Source organism: Portunus trituberculatus, chromosome 49 (genome assembly GCF_017591435.1).
Source record: "Portunus trituberculatus isolate SZX2019 chromosome 49, ASM1759143v1, whole genome shotgun sequence".
NCBI lineage: Eukaryota > Metazoa > Arthropoda > Malacostraca > Decapoda > Portunidae > Portunus > Portunus trituberculatus.
The window spans coordinates 10570291-10590359 of NC_059303.1; the positions used below are offsets into that span (position 1 = coordinate 10570291).

At 39.9% G+C, this 20069-nt stretch overlaps 1 protein-coding gene across 15 annotated transcripts in view; it reads right to left on the reverse strand.

Annotated features, from left to right (window-relative positions):
• Positions 1-20069, reverse strand: part of LOC123499346 (homeotic protein ultrabithorax-like) — an 817282-nt gene that overhangs the window by 372594 nt on the left and 424619 nt on the right. For 13 of the 15 annotated variants that reach the window (XR_006672955.1, XM_045247227.1, XM_045247229.1 and 10 more), the window contains one exon: positions 19779-19805. The exons of the other annotated variants lie outside the window; for them this stretch is intronic. Coding sequence is in view for 12 of the 13 variants with exons in the window: in XM_045247227.1 (XP_045103162.1) it covers positions 19779-19805 (27 nt within the window). In the remaining variant the exon portion in view is untranslated. The remainder of the gene's footprint in view (positions 1-19778; positions 19806-20069) is intronic. 15 annotated transcript variants of the gene reach the window in all.

The window sequence follows — 20069 nt, forward strand, 5'->3', positions numbered from 1 at the left end:
ATACATTTTCGAAAAGTTCGTGTATTTTGTGTTGTGTTTTGAAGGTTTTATCATTATTATCATTATTATTCTTATTTTTATTTTTATTATTATTATTATCATTATTGTTATTATCATTATTATAATTATTATTATTGATATAATTTTTTATTATTAATATTATTATTATTATTGTTATTATTATTATTATTATTATAGTAGTAGTAGTAGTAGTAGTAGTAGTAGTAGTAGTAGTAGTAGTAGTAGTAGTAGTAGTAGTAGTAGTAGTAGTAGTAGTAGTAGTAGTAGTAGTAGTAGTAGTAGTAGTAGTAGTAGTAGTAGTAGTAGTAGTAGTAGTAGTAGTAGTAGTAGTAGTAGTAGTAGTAGTAGTAGTAGTAGTAGTAGTAGTAGTAGTAGTAGTAGTAGTAGTAGCAGAAGTAGTAAAAGCAGTAGTAGTAGTGATATAATTATCATTGTTTTTTCCTCTTGAGTTGCTGTCGTGTGCAACAGTGTAAAAGGGAAAGATATATAAAAGAAGTCAGACCAGATTTATTTTGTGTAAAAGCAAATATGAATATCTATCACTAATCACAAGTATATTCTTTTTCCTTCCTTGTCTTGCCTTTCACGCAACTTATAACACCTGGCTCTCTCCACCAGTCACTTCCCTGTTCATCTTTTTTCCATCCTTCCTCTCCTCTTCTACCTCTTATATTTGTGCATATGTTTCTTTTTCATTCTTATTTTCTTTTTTTTTTTTTGCCTTTTTTTCCTCCTCATCCTCGTCCTCTTCCTACTCTTTGCTCTCGCTTTCCTGCCACCTCGCGTGATCAATAATGTTGGAGAAGGAGATTCGCCGCTCGCCACCCAATGAGGGATGAGCACTTGTATTACTTTGTGTATTCATGTGGCTGCAAGAGACCTACCACTCCCCTTCTTCCATCTCTCTCTCTCTCTCTCTCTCTCTCTCTCTCTCTCTCTCTCTCTCTCTCTCTCTCTCTCTCTCTCTCTCTCTCTGTTCTACATTTCTTCATTTTGTAAAATCGCTCTATTTTTTTCCAACTATTTTCATTAAATTTGCAAAATACAACTGTTTACTTTTTCATAGATATTTTATTTTTTATTATTGTCAAAGAAAATCCTCTTACAAGAACTCTTGCCCTCATCAAAACAAATGGCCAAGATAAATGGCGCATTAAAGTTAAAAAAAAAGATGAATAAAAAGATAAATAAAGACAAGACAAAAAGAAAAAAAAAATGAAAGGACGGCAAAACACGAGTAATGTAATTGCTTATTCGTTCATCCCATCCCAGGGAAATAACACCAATTACGATTGCATTAAGGATGCGAAAATTACGATGGCTAATGTTATTTCTATTCTATTTGCTCAAGATGTATTCTTTTTTCTTTTCTTTTTTCTTTCAGCGGTGAACATCAACCCTTCATATGGTCGAGTTTCAGTTTTCTGCGAGTGTCTCCAAGGTGTGCCCTGCAGGTGAGCAAGATGGCGTCTCCCCTTGCGTGTGGGAGCTCCATCCCTCATGGAACGAAACCACAACCACGGTAGGTAGAGGGAGGGACTGAAGGAGGGAGGGACAGAGGGAGGGAAAGGAGAGGCGGAGACGGAAGAGGTTACTGAGAGCTGAGTAGGAAGAAGAAGAGGAGGGGCAAGTTAGTAGAGAATGGGAACATACGACAAAGTGGAAGGAAGGAGGGTAAATGGTCTGGTTCTAAAGAGAGGTACTCTAAAATAATGCCCGAAATATTTGTTAAAGAAGACAGGAGCAGATTAGAAAGAAAACAACGAAGATGCAAAAGAAGTACTTAGCTACAGTAAATCAAAACAAAAACGGTTATGAACAGAAACTTGAATGCAAAATTTGAATTGTTATTCAAATGGCAATCAACACCAAACAAGAAATAAATCATTGAGATTTTCAATAAGGAAGATGGATGATTAATCCAAACATAAGAGTAAGTCAGAAACTATACTAATAACTTGCTCTCCTAAAAAAAAAATAAATAAATAAAAAATGTGCAGAAATGGCACAAAGAAGGAAACGACTTCACAAATCGTAAAATGTAAGTGAATAAATAAAAGTTAGTCTTGAAAGTGTTTGCTTGACCTACCAACAATTAGAAAAAAACATACAATATGAGAGAGAGAGAGAGAGAGAGAGAGAGAGAGAGAGAGAGAGAGAGAGAGAGAGAGAGAGAGAGAGAGAGAGAGAGAGAGAGAGAGAGAGAGAGAGAGAGAGAGAGAGAGAGAGAGAATACCTACGATTATATACGTAAACCCGACAAGAAAGGGTCAAAGTTTGTAAGCTTACAAAGACGACTCGTAAAGAATAATGAGACAATAATAATAACCATATGCATCTTCTCTTCTTTCACCGTGTTGTGGCGATAGTGATCAGCGGGGCACTAGGCAGAGGAGGAGGCGAGGCTGGCAGAGCAGCACGGAGAGTCCCGGCAAAGAGACGCTGCCACACAAATCAAGATGAGAGAGGATAAAGCAAGCAATAAAGAAAATGAAGATGTCATAGATCGCTCGCTCAGCTCATTGTTTACAAGTTCTCATGTCCCTCAGCGGTCACTGGCTTGGCTCAGAGACACGGGAAAGTTAGGTAGTTTTTCGCCAATAAATTATCCACAAAAACTACACGGGCGGTGACAAAGCACTGATTTACATGCTTTAGTCTGTATATAAACGATTAAACGGCGAAGGATGTTTTGCACAGAAGGAATATCTTATTTGTAATTTTTTGTGTATGCTCAGGATATGTAATGACGAATATATTTGTTCCACTTACACTACGCCTTTTTTTCGTCAATTACGTGGCGCCATTACTGAGGTGGTGACGAGTGTGGTGGCAGAAAAGAGGGGAAGGGGAGAGGTAATCCAAATATATGCAACAGGATGAGGGGGATCCAGGTGGACAGGGCCGTGGGTTGGGAGGCTGGGAACAAGAGGGGCAGTGAGAGAAAACCAATTGAAGAGATGGATTTCCTTTTATCGTAATCATTCAAGGTCATGGTATTTCTCGAATCAATGATATGACAACTTTTCCGTCACTGGTGATACAATATGAATACAGCACACAGCTGTGAAGGTAATGAATACATGCATGATGAAATGAACGGAACAGCAGTTTAAAACCATCTGATAAATGTACATGTCTTAAGAGCCCTCCGCGTTTTAAACCATTTCGACACCTTGCAAATAACATCAGAATGAAATATATGTTGAAAAACGATCGCAAAAAATATAATTGCGGAGAATTTTCGATTTTAATGCAGGTGAGCTGAAGCTGACACACATTTCATTACATTTTTTTTCGTGCAAATTTCATGGCAGGAAAAAAGAAAGCAAATAAAAAAGGGCGATCTAAACGGCGGATCCACAACTCTCCCCAACCGGACTCCCTCGGGCTGCAGGGCAGGGAGGGCGTGGGGCAGGGGACTCCTGCAGGGAAGCGGGGTAGAGGGACGCCATAGTGAGGGGATGCAGGGGACACAGGGCTAACATGAATTCGTGGTCTCGCTAGCGGTCGCCGCCGTGAGAGCACAGGTGAGTTACGCTGCAGGTGAGCGGACCAAGATGTGTCGTGGTTTCCTCAGAGAGCGAGATGAGTATCACTTCTACAATTGCTGGTTTCCGTTGATGTTATCGCCTTCTGTTACTCCCACGACTGAAGTATGCATGGGAGTTGGAGGTGTTCCTGTGCCTTGTTAGGAGTGTATCATGTTTCAAAATACCAATAATGATGCAACGGGAGGTTTCAATTGCCCTATGAAGTGCTATTTCAATTATCAAAGTGAATAAAGAAGAGATAAAGCGGCCATATTTTGGTTGTTTCATTATCAACGTAAAAACAACGAGAGACAAGAAATAACACCGTCGACACCATAGTACCTCAGTGGCCCGGTTTTCCCTTGGTTGGTTTTTCGCTCCGCTCCTTGTCTCTACCTTGCTCCCCCAGTGCCTCCCTTTGTTCCCTCTTCTTTGCTACGGAGGTTATCCCACACACTGATCCCCCCAACCATAAACCATACGGGGGGAGGTTCAACAACTAAAGGTTGGTTGGGGGGAGGGAGAAAAAAAACTTGGATGCGGTGAAGCTGGCGGATTTATGAGAATAATTGTCATTTGTAGCTGGGTCTTCCATCACTGGGAGTCGTGGTATTAACCAGTGATGGATCAGCGGAGAGTCGCCCCTCGCCGCCTCCACCGTGGAGTTCGCCTAACGAGGATTCCCATGGGTTTGTTCCAAGTCTTTGCGCTCAACCTCCGCCGGCAGAACTGTCATAAATTCTTCAGGTCGTCCTCAATACCCGCAACGTGGTCCTCAGAAGTGTCGCCTGTCCTTTGATATTTGTTTATGTTTTCTTAGCACGTTTTGGAAGAGTATGATTCTTATAATGTGCTTAAGTGATACATGCGTATATCTGGCCAAATATTAAATAATAAATTGCCACCTAGTACGAAATAAACTTCTCACACAAGTGGTTTCTCACACAAGACAGGATATGGCGACAAACTGCTCGTTCTTTTTTTTTTTTTTATCAATTGCACTTTGTGGGTGGGACGATAAACTGCCGCCGCCATAATAGAGGTGGCCGGAGACTGTGGGAGGAATCACAAGTTTCATGTGTAGTGAGTTGCTGACAGGCTCATGTTCTCACCCATAGACTTCACCCTTTAATCAGACACCATTTTTTAATAAAGTTTGTGGGATGTCCCGTCGTCATGATAATAATGTGAACGACAGTGACTGCCCAACCTCAAAGGGTGTTCTGGAAAGATGCCAGAGATAACACATGATGTATTCTGAACCTTTGTTTATTACATAATATTTAGGTGTCTCCCGTCCTCGCCTGTAAATCAGGTGCGCGACTAAAGAGTCGACGAATACTGTACTTGCTCTTTTCTCACACTGATGTAGGTTGTTTGGCCAAGGTTTAGGAAACGGCCCTAGTGCTTGAGAAGTGTTTTCACGACTGAACTCAATCACCAATTTTACGCGATAAATATTGATCCTTGGCTGCCCACCGATGGATGATCTCAGAGTCCTCTAAAACCCTTGAAGCGAGTAATTTCGCATCCCTCCACCCTGTTCATCCTCGCGATAATAAAGTACCAAAGGCATTAAATCGCAATAAAACCAGTTTTAATGTCTTGAACCTCCTGGAAAGCTCCCAGAGGGTCTCATGCAGAAGGGGGACCTGGTGGCGAGCCACGGCCTCTCTGGCACACAAGTCATCTCAGGCTGTTATCTTCCCGGTCATCCATCAAGAGGTGGCTGTCTTAGAAAATGAAACACATGGCCATACTTTGATGTACCACGAACACTCCGGCATTCCTCAGGGTACCACAGGGTGTATGCACCTGGAGGTGGCTTGGCCTGCTGGGGCGGCCACTACCCTTGTGTTAACTGGTCACCTGTGTTCAGACGGCCACCGCCGCACACACATCTCGCCGCTTACACGTGTTTCATCTCTTGCATAAAAAAGACATTATATGGTGACCAGGGACTGGGAGAGAGCTGTGTAAGTAAAACTGGCCAAGAACCTAACAGAGGAGGGAGGCGTGTATGGCTTACCGCAACCGTGCAGGTGGTATGTCTCTATTAACGCAGCCAACAGTTCTTCTCGTCCTCCTCGGGCACCACACAACTACATACCAATGAGAAAGTCTCGTCCCGCCGCTTGCCAGTGTTCTAAGAGATAATTCATGGTAATCTCTTCCATGCTATTCCTTTCCTCGTCCAGTAGGTCCACCCCTTTCTTCGTTCTTCTCCTTTACCGACATTATTAAACCTGTTCCCTGTCTAACCTTTCCAAATTATGCCTTAGTTTCTTCTTTACGTTTAAATTCAATTATCGGCATTGAGCTGCATCACTAAATTTTCTTTACCTCATATCATGTAATCTGTATTCCTATATCAAATTTCCTAAGCAGATCTGCTTCGTCTCGCTAACACTTACTCAGTAAATATTTTACTATAGTGCTTCCTTAAGTTATTACACCTTTCCTTTTTTAGTTTATGTCTTCCTTCCATCCTCATTACAAGTGTGTTTGAGATAATCCATTTACTGCATGTACTCTTTGGCCGACACTCTCCTAACTTTTCGTCTCTTCCGTCATAACAAATTCATCCGCTCTGCAGATTACCATTCACCATTCTCGTTTGTGCTTCTCATGTTTTTTTCTCTTTGTTTTACTATTCTCTCTCTCTCTCTCTCTCTCTCTCTCTCTCTCTCTCTCTCTCTCTCTCTCTCTCTCTGGGCGCCTCCCGTATGCTGTGCCTCTTCGGTAAAATTAAGGGCATGAGAGGTTATGGTTGAGGTCGTAAACATGCTGCGATCACCTCGCATCACCGTCGCCATCTGACGCAAAATTATAGTCACTTCTGAGTTACGACTGTTCCTTTGCTTTCTTTGTCCGTAGCCCGCCCAGCCAGCAAGCCTCCTCCAAGGCCTTCATTTTTTTTATATGCCTTCCTTTGTTGTTTTCATTATTTCTGCTTTGTTTCATATCGTTCCTCGTCCCGTTAATCGCTACTTTAGGACATGCAATGTGCATATTTTTCTCATTTTCTTCTAAAATACACTAACGTTTCTTCGTTTTGATGACTTAAAAAAAATGCTAAACAAAACCAGTGAAACTGAACTATAAGGCCCGGAGACCCTCTCTCGGACAACCTTGTTTATTGACGTAGCGAGGGTTCCTCGGCTGATAACCACCCAATTACAATGACCTAATCACTCACTTAGCTTCCCCCAAGGGCGTTAATTAGTGTGCCACACCATACGCAGTCCCTAGGAATATGTGGCCAACGACTCCCGCCAATTATCTTCTTAAATCAAGATAATAGTCCCTTCGTCATCTTATCAACAACCTTGAAAGAAGAATGCGAGCCAATTCTTTATACTGCAGCTACCACGCCGAGAGAAATACGAATTGTGATTGGCTGCCAAGAGCTACAGCACTGTGGCGCCAAATGAGCAGCCAATGAAAAATACGATTTCGGCGTCTAGCCAACCAGCGTACTAATGACTACATCGCTAACGACCAATCGGCTAGCAGACAAACGCTCTCCTCTCCTACAATGGCAAAAAAAATTATATCTGGCTCCTAGTAGACTATTCATTTTCTTTATGAGAATGAGAAAAATGTGTTTTTTACATTTCTTTCCAGTCATGTATGTAGTACCTTCAATCTTCAAAAAAGCTTCAGCGGACATTCATCAACCACAGTCATTCTCTTTTCCACCCAAAACAATAAAGATCTTATAATATATTTTCATCAGTAACCTTTATCAAGTGTTTCCTTTTCTGTGACAAATGCAGACGTCACGCTCTGTCATGGTTAGGTTTTACAAAGAAACGTGATAAATATAGTGCTACAATCTCAGTTCATAGTCCTCCCATTACAACGAAAATTTCGCATGACAAAAGTGGCTGCCTCTTTCAATCTGTTGTCAGACGCTTTGAATTCCATCCTTGCTTTTGCGGGAGCATTATTAAGTCACAAAATGAAAATCATCGAAGTTATCACGATTTGCATCACATTTCTTTTTCTTCATTTTGAGACTCGATACTTTCCACCTAACCAAAGCTAAGCCAACGCACCACAACTAATACCCAATGAAGCATCCAACACACATAACTAAGACTACTCTGGGAAGGGGGTGATGAAGTATATAATCGTGCCTTTTACACGTGTATCTGACTGTTTGCCTTGTTGACACTCTAGGAGGGGTGACACTTTCTCTCTCTCTCTCTCTCTCTCTCTCTCTCTCTCTCTCTCTCTCTCACCCCCGGGGTTGGCCTGCCTCCCATGCAGCTTCACCGTGTCCCGTGTTTAAAGCGCTTTGTTAAATGGGGGTCAATGAATATAGCTGGACCTCCGTGTGTGACAGTTACGAGAATGTGTCGAGGGGGGCGGCTGCTGGTCCTGACAGTGTTCGATGGCTCCCCCCCCATCTCTCTCTCTCTCTCTCTCTCTCTCTCTCTCTCTCTCTCTCTCTCTCTCTCTCTCTCTCTCTCTCTCTCTCTCTCTCTCTCTCTCTCTCTCTCTCTCTCTCTCTCTCTTATCTTTCTTCCCTCCCTCTCCCCCTATCTGTGTTCCACGTCAATTTATCAATCCATCTGACAGGTCCTCTCAATATTTTCGTAAATATTTGAATATATCGGTGTAGTCAACAACGGTCTATATATTATTTTCAAACAGGGTTTCCAGATATAAAGCAAACTTTCCCACACTTCTCAGAATCATTACAGGCCAGACTTCCTCGAACGCCATCGCCGCCGTCTCCTTGTTGCACGGTGTTGATAGGGGAAAGAATATCCTCACCAACTGTTTTTCTCACATAAGATTGCAAGAGGTACTCCTTAAGCCCCCTGCTCCACACCTGCGCTTCCCTTGACAGATCTCAGCGGAAACCACGCAATCAGTCAAAAGCCAGACAAGAGTGAGTGACCACATTTAGTTTCAAAGCAATAAATAGCAGTGAGATGGCAGCTTCTCGAAAGTCCTACCGAATCCATGTTTTTTATCCCCTGAAATATGGCCTAATATTTTTCGAGATGATTGCAATAATATCATAAATCAAATACGATAACAGTCCTTGGCCAGTTCGCGTTGCATGTCAATTTAATTTGTAATCAATGAACTTAAGTGAAGAAATCTAACAATAACTTTGTTTAAACTACTAATACATTTATTTATTTACTTATTTATTTATTTATTTACTTAACCCTTGCTTTTCTTTTCCTCTTTTTTGGGTGTAAATATGTCCTTTCTAACCCGTGGGTGCTTTGTTTCAGGGTCTCGCTGTAGGCGGTCCTCGGAGGCGGCCGGACGATACCCTTGGGCTGGAAGTGCGGTTTCCTGTTTCTAAAGACCAACACACATGGCCATGTAAATTTACAGAAAATACATTACGCCTCTGGAAAAGGATAATGAAGGAAGCCAGTTGTCACAGTGAAGGGGTGAACAAAGTTCATTGGAACTTTCCTCCCTACCCTGCTCCGCCATTTTATTCCTGCTCAAGTACTGCACAACGTCAGTAATGGAATTATTAGTCATATACATACAACTTCGGCAGATTATTCCAGCAATGACCTTAATAATGCCTACACTTTACACTCATGTCCCAAATTAGCGCAATTCCCAGCTCTCCTCTGTGGCTCTACTCTTGCTATACCGTCACGACTTGCCCCAAGTTATTATTTTAAAAACCACAATATATATCAAAGTCGGACGCTATCATTATATTAAAGTCTAATTACTGAATTGCCACCGTCATATCTGCGAGTATGATACATAAATCCTTATTAATAATCCCATTCCATTCGTAATTTATATTTCAAGCAATACTGAGATATAGCGAGACCTCAGTCTATACCAACCACTAACGTCTCCCAAACGAAGGCATTAAATCCTTCTCCTGCGTTGGTGCTACATCTTGGTGGCGTCAGGCCGTGCACCGCGGGGGCCCGGCCGCTGCCGCCTCTCAGGACATCCCCACGTGCTCCCCAGGGTAGCCGAGGAGACCAGGGCGGCACTGATCGCCTCATTGGGGACGTGGTTCATGTGTGTGTGTGTGTGTGTGTGTGTGTGTGTGTGTGTGTGTGTGTGTGTGTGTGTGTGTGTGTGTGTGTGTGTGTGTGTGTGAGAGAGAGAGAGAGAGAGAGAGAGAGAGAGAGAGAGAGAGAGAGAGAGAGAGAGAGAGAGAGAGAGAGAGAGAGAGAGAGAGAGAGAGAGAGAGAGAGAGAGTGTTTAGTATGAGTTCGTATTCATGATTGGATACATACATACATAGTGCCATGTTTACGTTCGACATTTTTTCTGTGCCCTTGGGTCAACCCTAATATATATATATATATATATATATATATATATATATATATATATATATATATATATATATATATATATATATATATATATATATATGTGAAAGAGAACATCCATCAGCGGTTCCCAGATATACACGACTCTCCCTAAACAAACTGTGGCAGCAGAGACATAGCAGAAATTACTGTAATTGAGACACAAGCCTTCAAGTCTAATTAAAAATATTATATAAACCTCTCTTAAAGAAATTACTCATACTAGAAGAACGGAGCAATTTGCTTCTGATAACAACATAATTACGTTTAAGCTTCAATGGTTACGTGACAACGACTCAAGCAGCAATTAAGCGTCCAAGGAGAAATTACGTTCATTGACAGCAATGTACGCTACAGGCAAACAATTGCTTTACTTTTTTTTTTTTCCAACACAAAAAAAAGTTTCCCTCTTTGTAACTCCTAAGTCGACCAGTAAGACTGATAAAAATATCACCTGCAATTTTTTATTGCATATTATTGGCATGATTGATGTACCGTTTGTCATCATATTGATTCATTTAAGTAATTTAGTAATCGATATCGCAGAAAACACGAGGCATCACCTTTACCAACACTTGTGCTGAGAGTGCCCCCACCACCACCTGCAGTCATTACTATCAACTGCCACTACAGTGTTAAAAGAAACTACTAGAGACAATTGTCACCTACACGTGCGATCTTTCTTACTCATGAAATCTGGATGCCTTAAAAAGTAATGGAATCCTGTATACTGAATACTGATCCGTCATGCTTCTCTCCTTTGCCGTTTATTGTTGTATTCCTTGTATTCCATTCCTACCACTCTTATGGCCCAAGAAGAGGAGACTGTTTCCCCTTCCGAACACGTTTTCCCTTGTGGAGAGCACGCCCCACGTCTATCAACCCACCCCACAAGGCATTCCTCGCCCACTATAAATACAGAAGATAGATGTCACATGCCTGACAGTTCATTCTAGAACGGCATTTTGCAATTTTCCCCATACTGCGAAGAAAAGAAGAGGGAAAAGTTTTGGTTTGTATGTATGTACGTTCTAATACATTAACTAGACGTTCTGACGATATCTTTCATTTTTATTTCCTACTTCAGCAAACTTTTTAAGCAAGGATGGAAATTCTGAATTTTTCCTCTCTTTCGAGGGCGGATGACAAAACGCAAAAGCAAGCTTTTGATGTCGTACATGTCCTGAACACACGAAACACTAAGGCGAACAGTTTACCTCTCAGCAGACATGCAAACCGACATAGCGTAACTTTGTTAGTATAGCATTAGCGAGGGGAAGGGTACGAAAATCATTACAATCAGGAGTTGTTTGCAACCAAGTAATTATAGTCATTATTATAACTAAGGCTACCACGTTAATTGAAAGATCGGTTAACCAGGACTGCTTAGGGCGCTGTGAGGGGAGCACGTATCCCTGCCACGCCGCCCCCGCCACATCCCCCTCATCACACACTCTCCATTAGCTCGAACATTTCGTAAGATACAGATGTGCGTAAGCTATATCAAGTTTATAAATCATCTCTTTGTTTACTACATTTATTCCCTCTTTCAAGTTTGTCGTCCACTTCCTATCATCTCTTATCTATTGTTCAAGTATGAATATAAGGTATGAGTACATACCTTTAAATAATGTGATTTTGAAATCACATTATTTAATTTCCATTACACGATCATTCTATGATTGAAATATTACTTCAGACTACAAGATATTATGATTATAATGAATAAAAAAAGAAAAAAAAAAACATGTGACCGTCACAAAGAAAACCCGTAACGAGGGACAACTCAATTAGAGGTACCCAAGATCAACTGTGGTTCCTTACTCATTGAGGACCTACCCCAAGAAGGCAGCTGTCATGGGGAGGGGCGGGAAGGCGAGGGTTGTGGGGGAGGTTAGGCTAAAGACGGTAAGGAAAGAAAAATGGGTGGAGAGTAAGCCCAACCAATCACAAAGTGCCTTCCCAGCCTGGCCATCACCCTCTTCCTTCTTTTACCTACCCCCCCACCTCTCCCCTCTTCCTTTCCTCCCTCCCCTCCTCTGTACAAGAAAAAGAGATAACCCATCTAAAACTGAGTTACCAATGTCGTTTTTCCCAGAAGAATCAGTAATGACTTCATAGAATGGCCACGGCCATACACCCTCTTCAGGAGTGGTAGTGATGGGTGGGTAATGCTTCTTGTGTATGGGCGGGGGTGTAGCCCAAGGCACTAACAGAAAGGCGGTGGAGGTTAATGGTGGGGAAGAAGGTGGGGACAGGAGGCGAAATAATGGCCTATGGAGGGTAAGGCTGAATATTAAGAGACAGAAAATGGAACCGATGGCGAAGGAAAAGAAGCGGTGATATTTGCCATGTTGTTTACGTTAAGGTTTTCGTTGTTTTAAGAATCCATATTCTTTATATTTTTTTCACTATATATAATGTCTATTTATTTTTTTCTTTACTAAGATTACGTAAAAGCTTTGCAACGCAGCCCTAAATCTATAAAATCATGCAGTAATCCTTTAAATATCGATAAGAACAGTTGTAGAGTAGCATTATTAGATCTGTGAAGACAAGTCAAATATTTCGTGACTCCTAAAATTAGACAGCGCAATACAAGTTGTCCTCTAAAAGACACTTAGTTTCTGATTGATAAAATTTATCATTCAAGATAAGGACTTACTTATCACATAATCTTAACCTCATCTTTATTCTAGTTTATTAACTTAATCACTTAGGCCGAAAACGTATGATGAGAATGAAATTGTTATTACTAAAATAGCAACTCAAAATGAAGGATTATCTATCCATGAATAAATATAAATATAATATAAATTTGTAATGGAAGTCAAACAATATACTATTCGCTTGATATACAATAAAAAACGAAAGCAAATAAATATATAAATAAATATGTGATCTTGTTTAATATCAACAGCCTTCAGCTAAAAAGAAAAAAAATATAAGAATGTGTTTGGATTATCTTGAAACATAAATTTTTGGCAACAAGGGAATTGGCAGGAGAGGAAGTGTTAGAGAGTGCCAATGTGCTGTTGGAAGTGGGTGGCTACGTTTCAGATCGCTTTTTTAAACTGATAAATGTTTAAAATGCAAAAGGTCAATGGTAATAAATGTCCTTGCTACATATACCAACTATGTACCATAATAATAAAGCATTGGCAATAAAAAAACGTAAATAACTCCATCAGTAAACTCTTGAACTCTATCTAGACTATACTACATAGCGTGTATAAATTATACAACCTAAAACATCACTGCAAAAAAATTAACACATTCTAAGTGTGACAAATGAATCTGATTATCCATATCAGCCTTCTCTACATGTGGACAATTGAAACCCAAGAAGCTCTTCATGCATACAAGTATTTAATAAAACGAAAAATATTTATGCAAATCCTGAGGTACTTTTGAGAACCAATGCTAGTAATTCAAAAAAGAACAAGTATCATTTCATCCTTTTCTTTCGCTCCTTCAAAGACAGAAGACTACATAGAAGCAAGCAAGAGGCAACGGAGGATCCCATGCTCAGCGAAAGCAAACATTCCGTAAAAGCTAATGTAACGTACACTTGCCCCGCTTGGGTATGTCTACAAGCAAACAAGATCTCCATAAGAAGCATGACCCTCCCCGCGGTGACCACTCTAAACCACTGGCTCCACACCTGACCACCACCTAGGCCGAACATGTTGTCAAGTTTCTCTGGTTGCCACTAATAAAGCAAGAAGCAACAGACAGGTACACACAGCTCCCCGGTGTGCGTCGGAGGTTAGCGCTGTTTGGCTTCTCGGCTACAATCGTTCGCCGTGCCCCTAGCAATCACCGCGCATATAGAAGAGCGTTGCAAGGCATTTAAGTATATTTTGTAAGGTGTGTGGTGCTTATGATATATAGAAAAAGGAAAAGTGTGGGGCTCCTGACCCCTCGGTGTGTGTGTGTGCTAACGGAGAAGCAACGCGAGGGACGGAAAGCATCTAACCGTGAGTCTGTGTAGCACACTTGTTGCTTCAGAGCGCGACACCTGGCCGGCCGCGCCACTGGACCCCTGCCGGTCAGCACACAACCCTGTTCCCTGCTCCCCCTTGCCGTAAACTATAAGGCCAAGGACATGAGCAGTGCACGTTGGGAATGCTCGATTGCAATTTTTTTTTCTTGCTTATGTATTCCGCAGTGTATTAATTCTCTTCGGTTAAAAGCAGGTATCCCCGCTACCAATATAAGGCCGGCCGCGGCACTTGCTCCACTAGTTAGGAGTCCGACTGCGGCGGCGAGACAGGGGCGAGAAAGCGCACCGTTCATCAAGCCTCCTCGGTGCCCGTGAATACAAGTCGCCTGATAAATACTTGTAGGCATCAATGAAATTATATACTAACTTTCGTCTCGGTGGGCGGTGCAGAGCAGCCAACACCGTTCAGGTGGAAGGGCGAGGTAACACGGCCGCAGTCAGCGTTCGTCCGATGAAGTACAAAATGGATTTTTATTTAATTAAAAAAAATGAATAAATAAATTAATTCACGTCACAAGTGACCTACTATATCTTCATTGTATATTGTTGATAACAATTGGAAAATAATCAGTGATACAAAGTACATACATGAAGCATCAACACTCAACTCAAAAGACAGTTAAGTACTATTTACGATTCATTAAAGCAGAATACACAAGTAATTAATATGAAAATCTAATATACTCATATGAATAAATGCACACTTCATTAGCTGAACTTTATCACAAGCTGAATGAAGTTATCATCTTTTACACCGACAATATTCAACAGTCCCTAACTACTTTATGAAAGCTTCTATTTCGAGTTTCGCTTAAAAATATATAGACATGTACAGTTTATCCGAGGAAGGTGAAATAAGTCTGGAATTTTTATTAACAGATTTCTTCGTCTTTCAACTCTCATTAACTTAATTAAAATCGTGAATATGTGAGGCAAAAGTTGAAACTAGTATTTTGCCTTATGGGAGTAAGTCAATAACTCACATAACCAGCATATATATATATATATATATATATATATATATATATATATATATATATATATATATATATATATATATATATATATATATATATATATATATATATATATATATATATATATATATATATATATATATATATATATATATATATATATATATATATATATATATATATATATATATATATATATAAATGTGTGTTTCACTGTTTCACTGTTTGATCTGCTGCAGTCTTTGACGAGACAGCCAGACGTTACCCTACGGAAGAAGCTCAGAGCTCATTATTTCCGATCTTTGGATAGGCCTGAGACCAGGCACACACTTATTATGTGTGTGTGTGTGTGTGTGTGTGTGTGTGTGTGTGTGTGTGTGTGTGTGTGTGTGTGTGTGTGTGTGTGTGTGTGTGTACAGACGTGTGTGCGTGTACATGTGTGTGTGTGTGTGTGTGTGTGTGTGTGTGTGTGTGTGTGTGTGTGTGTGTGTGTGTGTGTGTGTGTGTGTGTGTGTGTGTGTGTGTGTGTGTGTGTGTGTGTGTGTGTGTGTGTGTGTGTGTGTGTGTGTGTGTGTGTGTGCACTTTTATTTGATTTAAAAAATATAGTACCAATTTCATTGACGAATTGAGTATTCTTTGTGAAACTAAAATTGACAAAAAAATTCTATAAAGAAATCTTTAGGATGCTGCCTCACTTAATTATATGTTCAGAATAAATGCGTGCGTCTTAGAAAGACTAAATAGAGTAGTGATGAAAAAAAAACTACTAATCAACTCACAAAAAAATATATAACAATGATATCAATAACAAATAATCACAATAATGGTAATAACATATATACAAATAAATGAAAAATAATTGAAATAATTGATTATATATTTTTCTTTTTCCTTTTCATGTGCCACTATTTCATTTTCACCAATAATCTTTCCGTATGAAAAAGTCTCGTTTGACGCAAATATTCCTTATTTTGTCTAGGCATAAGCTGCTGCACTGATGTGACTTCTTAGGGCTAAATATCTCATCTTGTTTAAAATGTTATCAATCTTCCTGTCTTTCCGTCTTTCTTCTGCCTAAACATGAACATGAACCCATGAAGAAAAGCGTATAATGAGAGATATTTGAGCACGCGAGGAAGGTAAAGGAGAGAGAGAGAGAGAGAGAGAGAGAGAGAGAGAGAGAGAGAGAGAGAGAGAGAGAGAGAGAGAGAGAGAGAGAGAGAGAAAGTAAAATAAAGGTCATACTGCACCAAAAAAAGATCTTTAATGAAAGGATTCTCTCGCTACCTATTTTTCTCTCCCTGCCTTTCTGTCTTCTCTTGTGAAGAATATAAAAAAAACATATATATTTTGCTGGTACGCAGACGGCAGGAAGGAAAGGCAAAAAATAAGCACTATATGTCTGAAGGAAAGGAAAAAAAGGGTGAAAGGGCCACAAGAAAAGGAAGGGGAAAGGAAGAAGGGGGAGTCGGAAAGGGAAATGGCTATCAGGTTTAGGGCAATGAAGGCAAGAAAGTTCCCGAGGGTTTTGTGCCAGGTAGTCTGAAGTTTACCATTTTTAGCATTTCCGAAGTTCCGCACTCTGAATGAAGGCTTCTTGGGAAGTTGAAAAGAAAAACGTGGTGTTGGGGAGGTGTCAAGTTTCGAAAAAGCGAAGAAAAAAAATATATAAAACTCTAACAAAATGGATAGGTCCTGAAGTAACAGTCGAAAATGTAAGGAATTGTGAAAAAATTGTTGTAACATTGTTGTAAAACTGTTGTGGAGTCACTGAAATATTTGGCATTGAAGAGGATGTAGTTGTTGAAGGTCATGAAAAAAAGTACATAAAAATACAATAAATACCCCCTCTAAAAAAATACTGGACCAAAATTCAAACAACTGTTACTTCGTTTCAGAAAAAGGAATTGTTTAGGTAAATTGTATATCAAGTGACAAATTTTATAGTTTGATTTTATTTATCAAGAAAGCTACATTTACAAAAATACTTATTTATTTCAACCTGACGAGTGCGGATCTTTCAGTAATTTAATTTGTTACTTATTATGACTCCTACCTTTGGTACTTGTTCTGCTTTTCCTGTGTGTAAAAAGAGGAAAGGTGACAATACACTTCCCATTGGTCACAGGTGGCCACGTTGGACTGCATTCCTTGACGACTCGCTTAGCTACTGTACCATCCGCAGCGTTCGTTATAAGCTATTACTCTGTCTGATTATCCGCTCATAAAGCACCTCTAATTCATATCCCACTATATCATCAAGCACACATTTACGTTGGATTATAATGGCGGACGTGACACCTTTTTCGTATTTATCTTTGTTCTATAATTAATAATGAAAACTGGTCCTCGCGGGGTGCGAGGACGACCCCGCGAGGACGACTTGAGGAAAGCAGCTCGTATATCACAATGTGATTTAGTTATGCCTTCCGTAGTGCGTGTGGTGACAACCCTAGTGACGATGATGAGGCATCGCCTTGCATTAGGTTTGATATAAAGCTTATTGCAATCGTGGTGTGTTTCATTGTTTACTGTCGTTTCTGGACACTTAAAGTTTACTATGGCGATTAATGGGATTAGATACACCAAGTTTGATATATATATATATATATATATATATATATATATATATATATATATATATATATATATATATATATATATATATATATATATATATATATATATATATATATATATATATATATATATATATATATATATATATATATATATATATATATATATATATATATATAGTTTAACCTTTTGGGTAGCGATGATGTCAGTGTGTAAGTAAGAGGTGGCGAAAGTGGTGGTGAGAATGTGAGGGATGGGCGACGTGGCAGGTGAGTCGGGCGAACAGTTGACAATGGCAGGATCTTTGCTCGACGGACGCCCTCACGTGGCTGCCTCCAGGACAAAGCCTTCATTCCATACTTCAGTGAGAATGAATTTTCCGTTTTTCACTTCTGACTATCATTGAAATCAGACTTACTGTAAACACTTCATGAAGGTGTAGCCTCACAAAATAAGGAGAACGAATCTAAAATTAACATCAATTACTTACACGATGACATCAGTAAAGGTAGTGAACTTGTGTAAAATAAAAGACATATTTCAATATAGTTTAACCCTGCAATCAGGAACACTCTCACTAAGATATCTAAGTTTAAAAGTATTATGAAGGACAAGGATATGGCAACATCAAAAAGATAGTGTAGTCACATAACAACCTGAACATGTATCTAGTGATTAATATCATAATTTTAGGTGCGACTGAATGGAAAATATTCCGTTGAATAATGTATCACAATAATGCAATATCTAATCACTTAATGAAAGTAGTGGTGATAATCAGGCAGCAATAAATAACTCAATTTAGTTATTCAAAACTAATAAAGATATACCGATTATAAAAGAAATTTACACACAGAGAGAGAGAGAGAGAGAGAGAGAGAGAGAGAGAGAGAGAGAGAGAGAGAGAGAGAGAGAATATATATAACACAAATGGAGTACAACCAGAATAAAAAAAAAAAAAAAACTTTAGAATTGGTGATGGTGTTTGCGTGTGCCTTGTGGTGGTTGTAAGTGATGGATAAGTGCATGACTTTCAGCGTAGGTGTTGGGTGTTAGTGGGAAAGTTTTTTGAATAGGTTTAGTATCACTTTAGTGGAAACTAGGTAGGTGTAATGGGTTTAGGATTCGAGTAAGACTGAGATTGGCTGTCCACGTAATATGTGAGGATGTTAGTGTGAAGTGTAGCTCATAATGGAATAAGGAACTGATTTACCTTAATGCATGTTCGCTGTTGCAACCTGATAGCGTTCCACCAATACTGCAATGTTGTGTTGGCAAAGCACATCCCCTCACTTTGCACTTTTCACTTCTTTTATCAACTGTCTTTAGCTTCAGCACTTGCCTGCATCCGAGCCGATAACAGCAGCTCTCCTAACCCATTCACCTTCACAGCTCCACACCATTCTCTCCATCACACGGTCCACCTCCATCCTGGTCCTCCCTTTTTCATCTCATCGCCCTCTTCCACCTTGTCACGCAGCCCTTGCCTCTTGCCTTTTGCTCGTATCTCGTACACCGGGTCCATCCACTCCCCCTCCCTTCATTTCTCTTGCAGACACTCTTCGTCTCCCACATCCCCCTCCTCCCCTCTCTTGCCACTCACCAATAATGTAGTCGTCGCTATACCTCACCCCCCACGCTCCTCCCCCTTGCAGACCTTTTCAGTTCAAGCCGTGATTTATAATAAAACGTCCTGTATATTCAGTACTTATTTTACATGTTGAAGGAGGCATCAGACAGTCAAACGTTATGTAAGGATGTTGTATGTAGTTGAATTCCACTTCGAAAAAAAAGTAATCACCTAAAGTTATACCAATAATCATAATAAATATATGGTAGTTACAAAAATTCATTCATATAACATGCAAAACAACATACAAACTATCCTGTGATATTCAATGAAGCAAATGAAGATAAAACCCAACTATCGAACTGGAAAGGTGGAGTTGAAAAAGAATACCAACGTGGCGATTCTTTCTTCACTGAAGCTTTTTTTGATAGATTTGGTGAAGATACAGGTGAACGCTAGTTTATGTGGCCCAGAGCACAATAAAAGTGAAGATATTCACGTATATGTACCAAAAAAATGTGAAAACCATTTACCAAGGCAGCAAAGTTGACCAGCGCCCGCGGATCACAGTCACCCAGTGTTAAGAGCTACTACAGTCCAGACTGAGATACTTAAAACATAATCCACTCCATCACGAATATCTGACATGTCAGACATAAGTCGCAATGGCTTGTAGAAAACAACCTTTCCACTCACCTGAGTCTCAGCCGACCCGGGAACTTGCTACATGCAAAGTGACAATCAGCGTTGCGAGGTCTACTTACCGGATGTCCACGGGCACGAGTTCCGAGCTGTGGATTGAATGCAAGTAATCATGGCTCGGGTTAAGATGCTTGGGAAAGCCACCCTATGAACACACATTGGTAATATGAAGGTCTTTAGGGGTTAACATTTAAATGCGAAACAAACAACAGTGCATCCGCACTTCGTTTGATTATTATGAGATTAATATGAAGTTACTTGTAACTAGGAACAAAGCATATGTTTGAAAAACTGATGTCATGCTATTAGTGACACACATAAAGCATCTTAAATAAAGCTATAATTTTCATAAC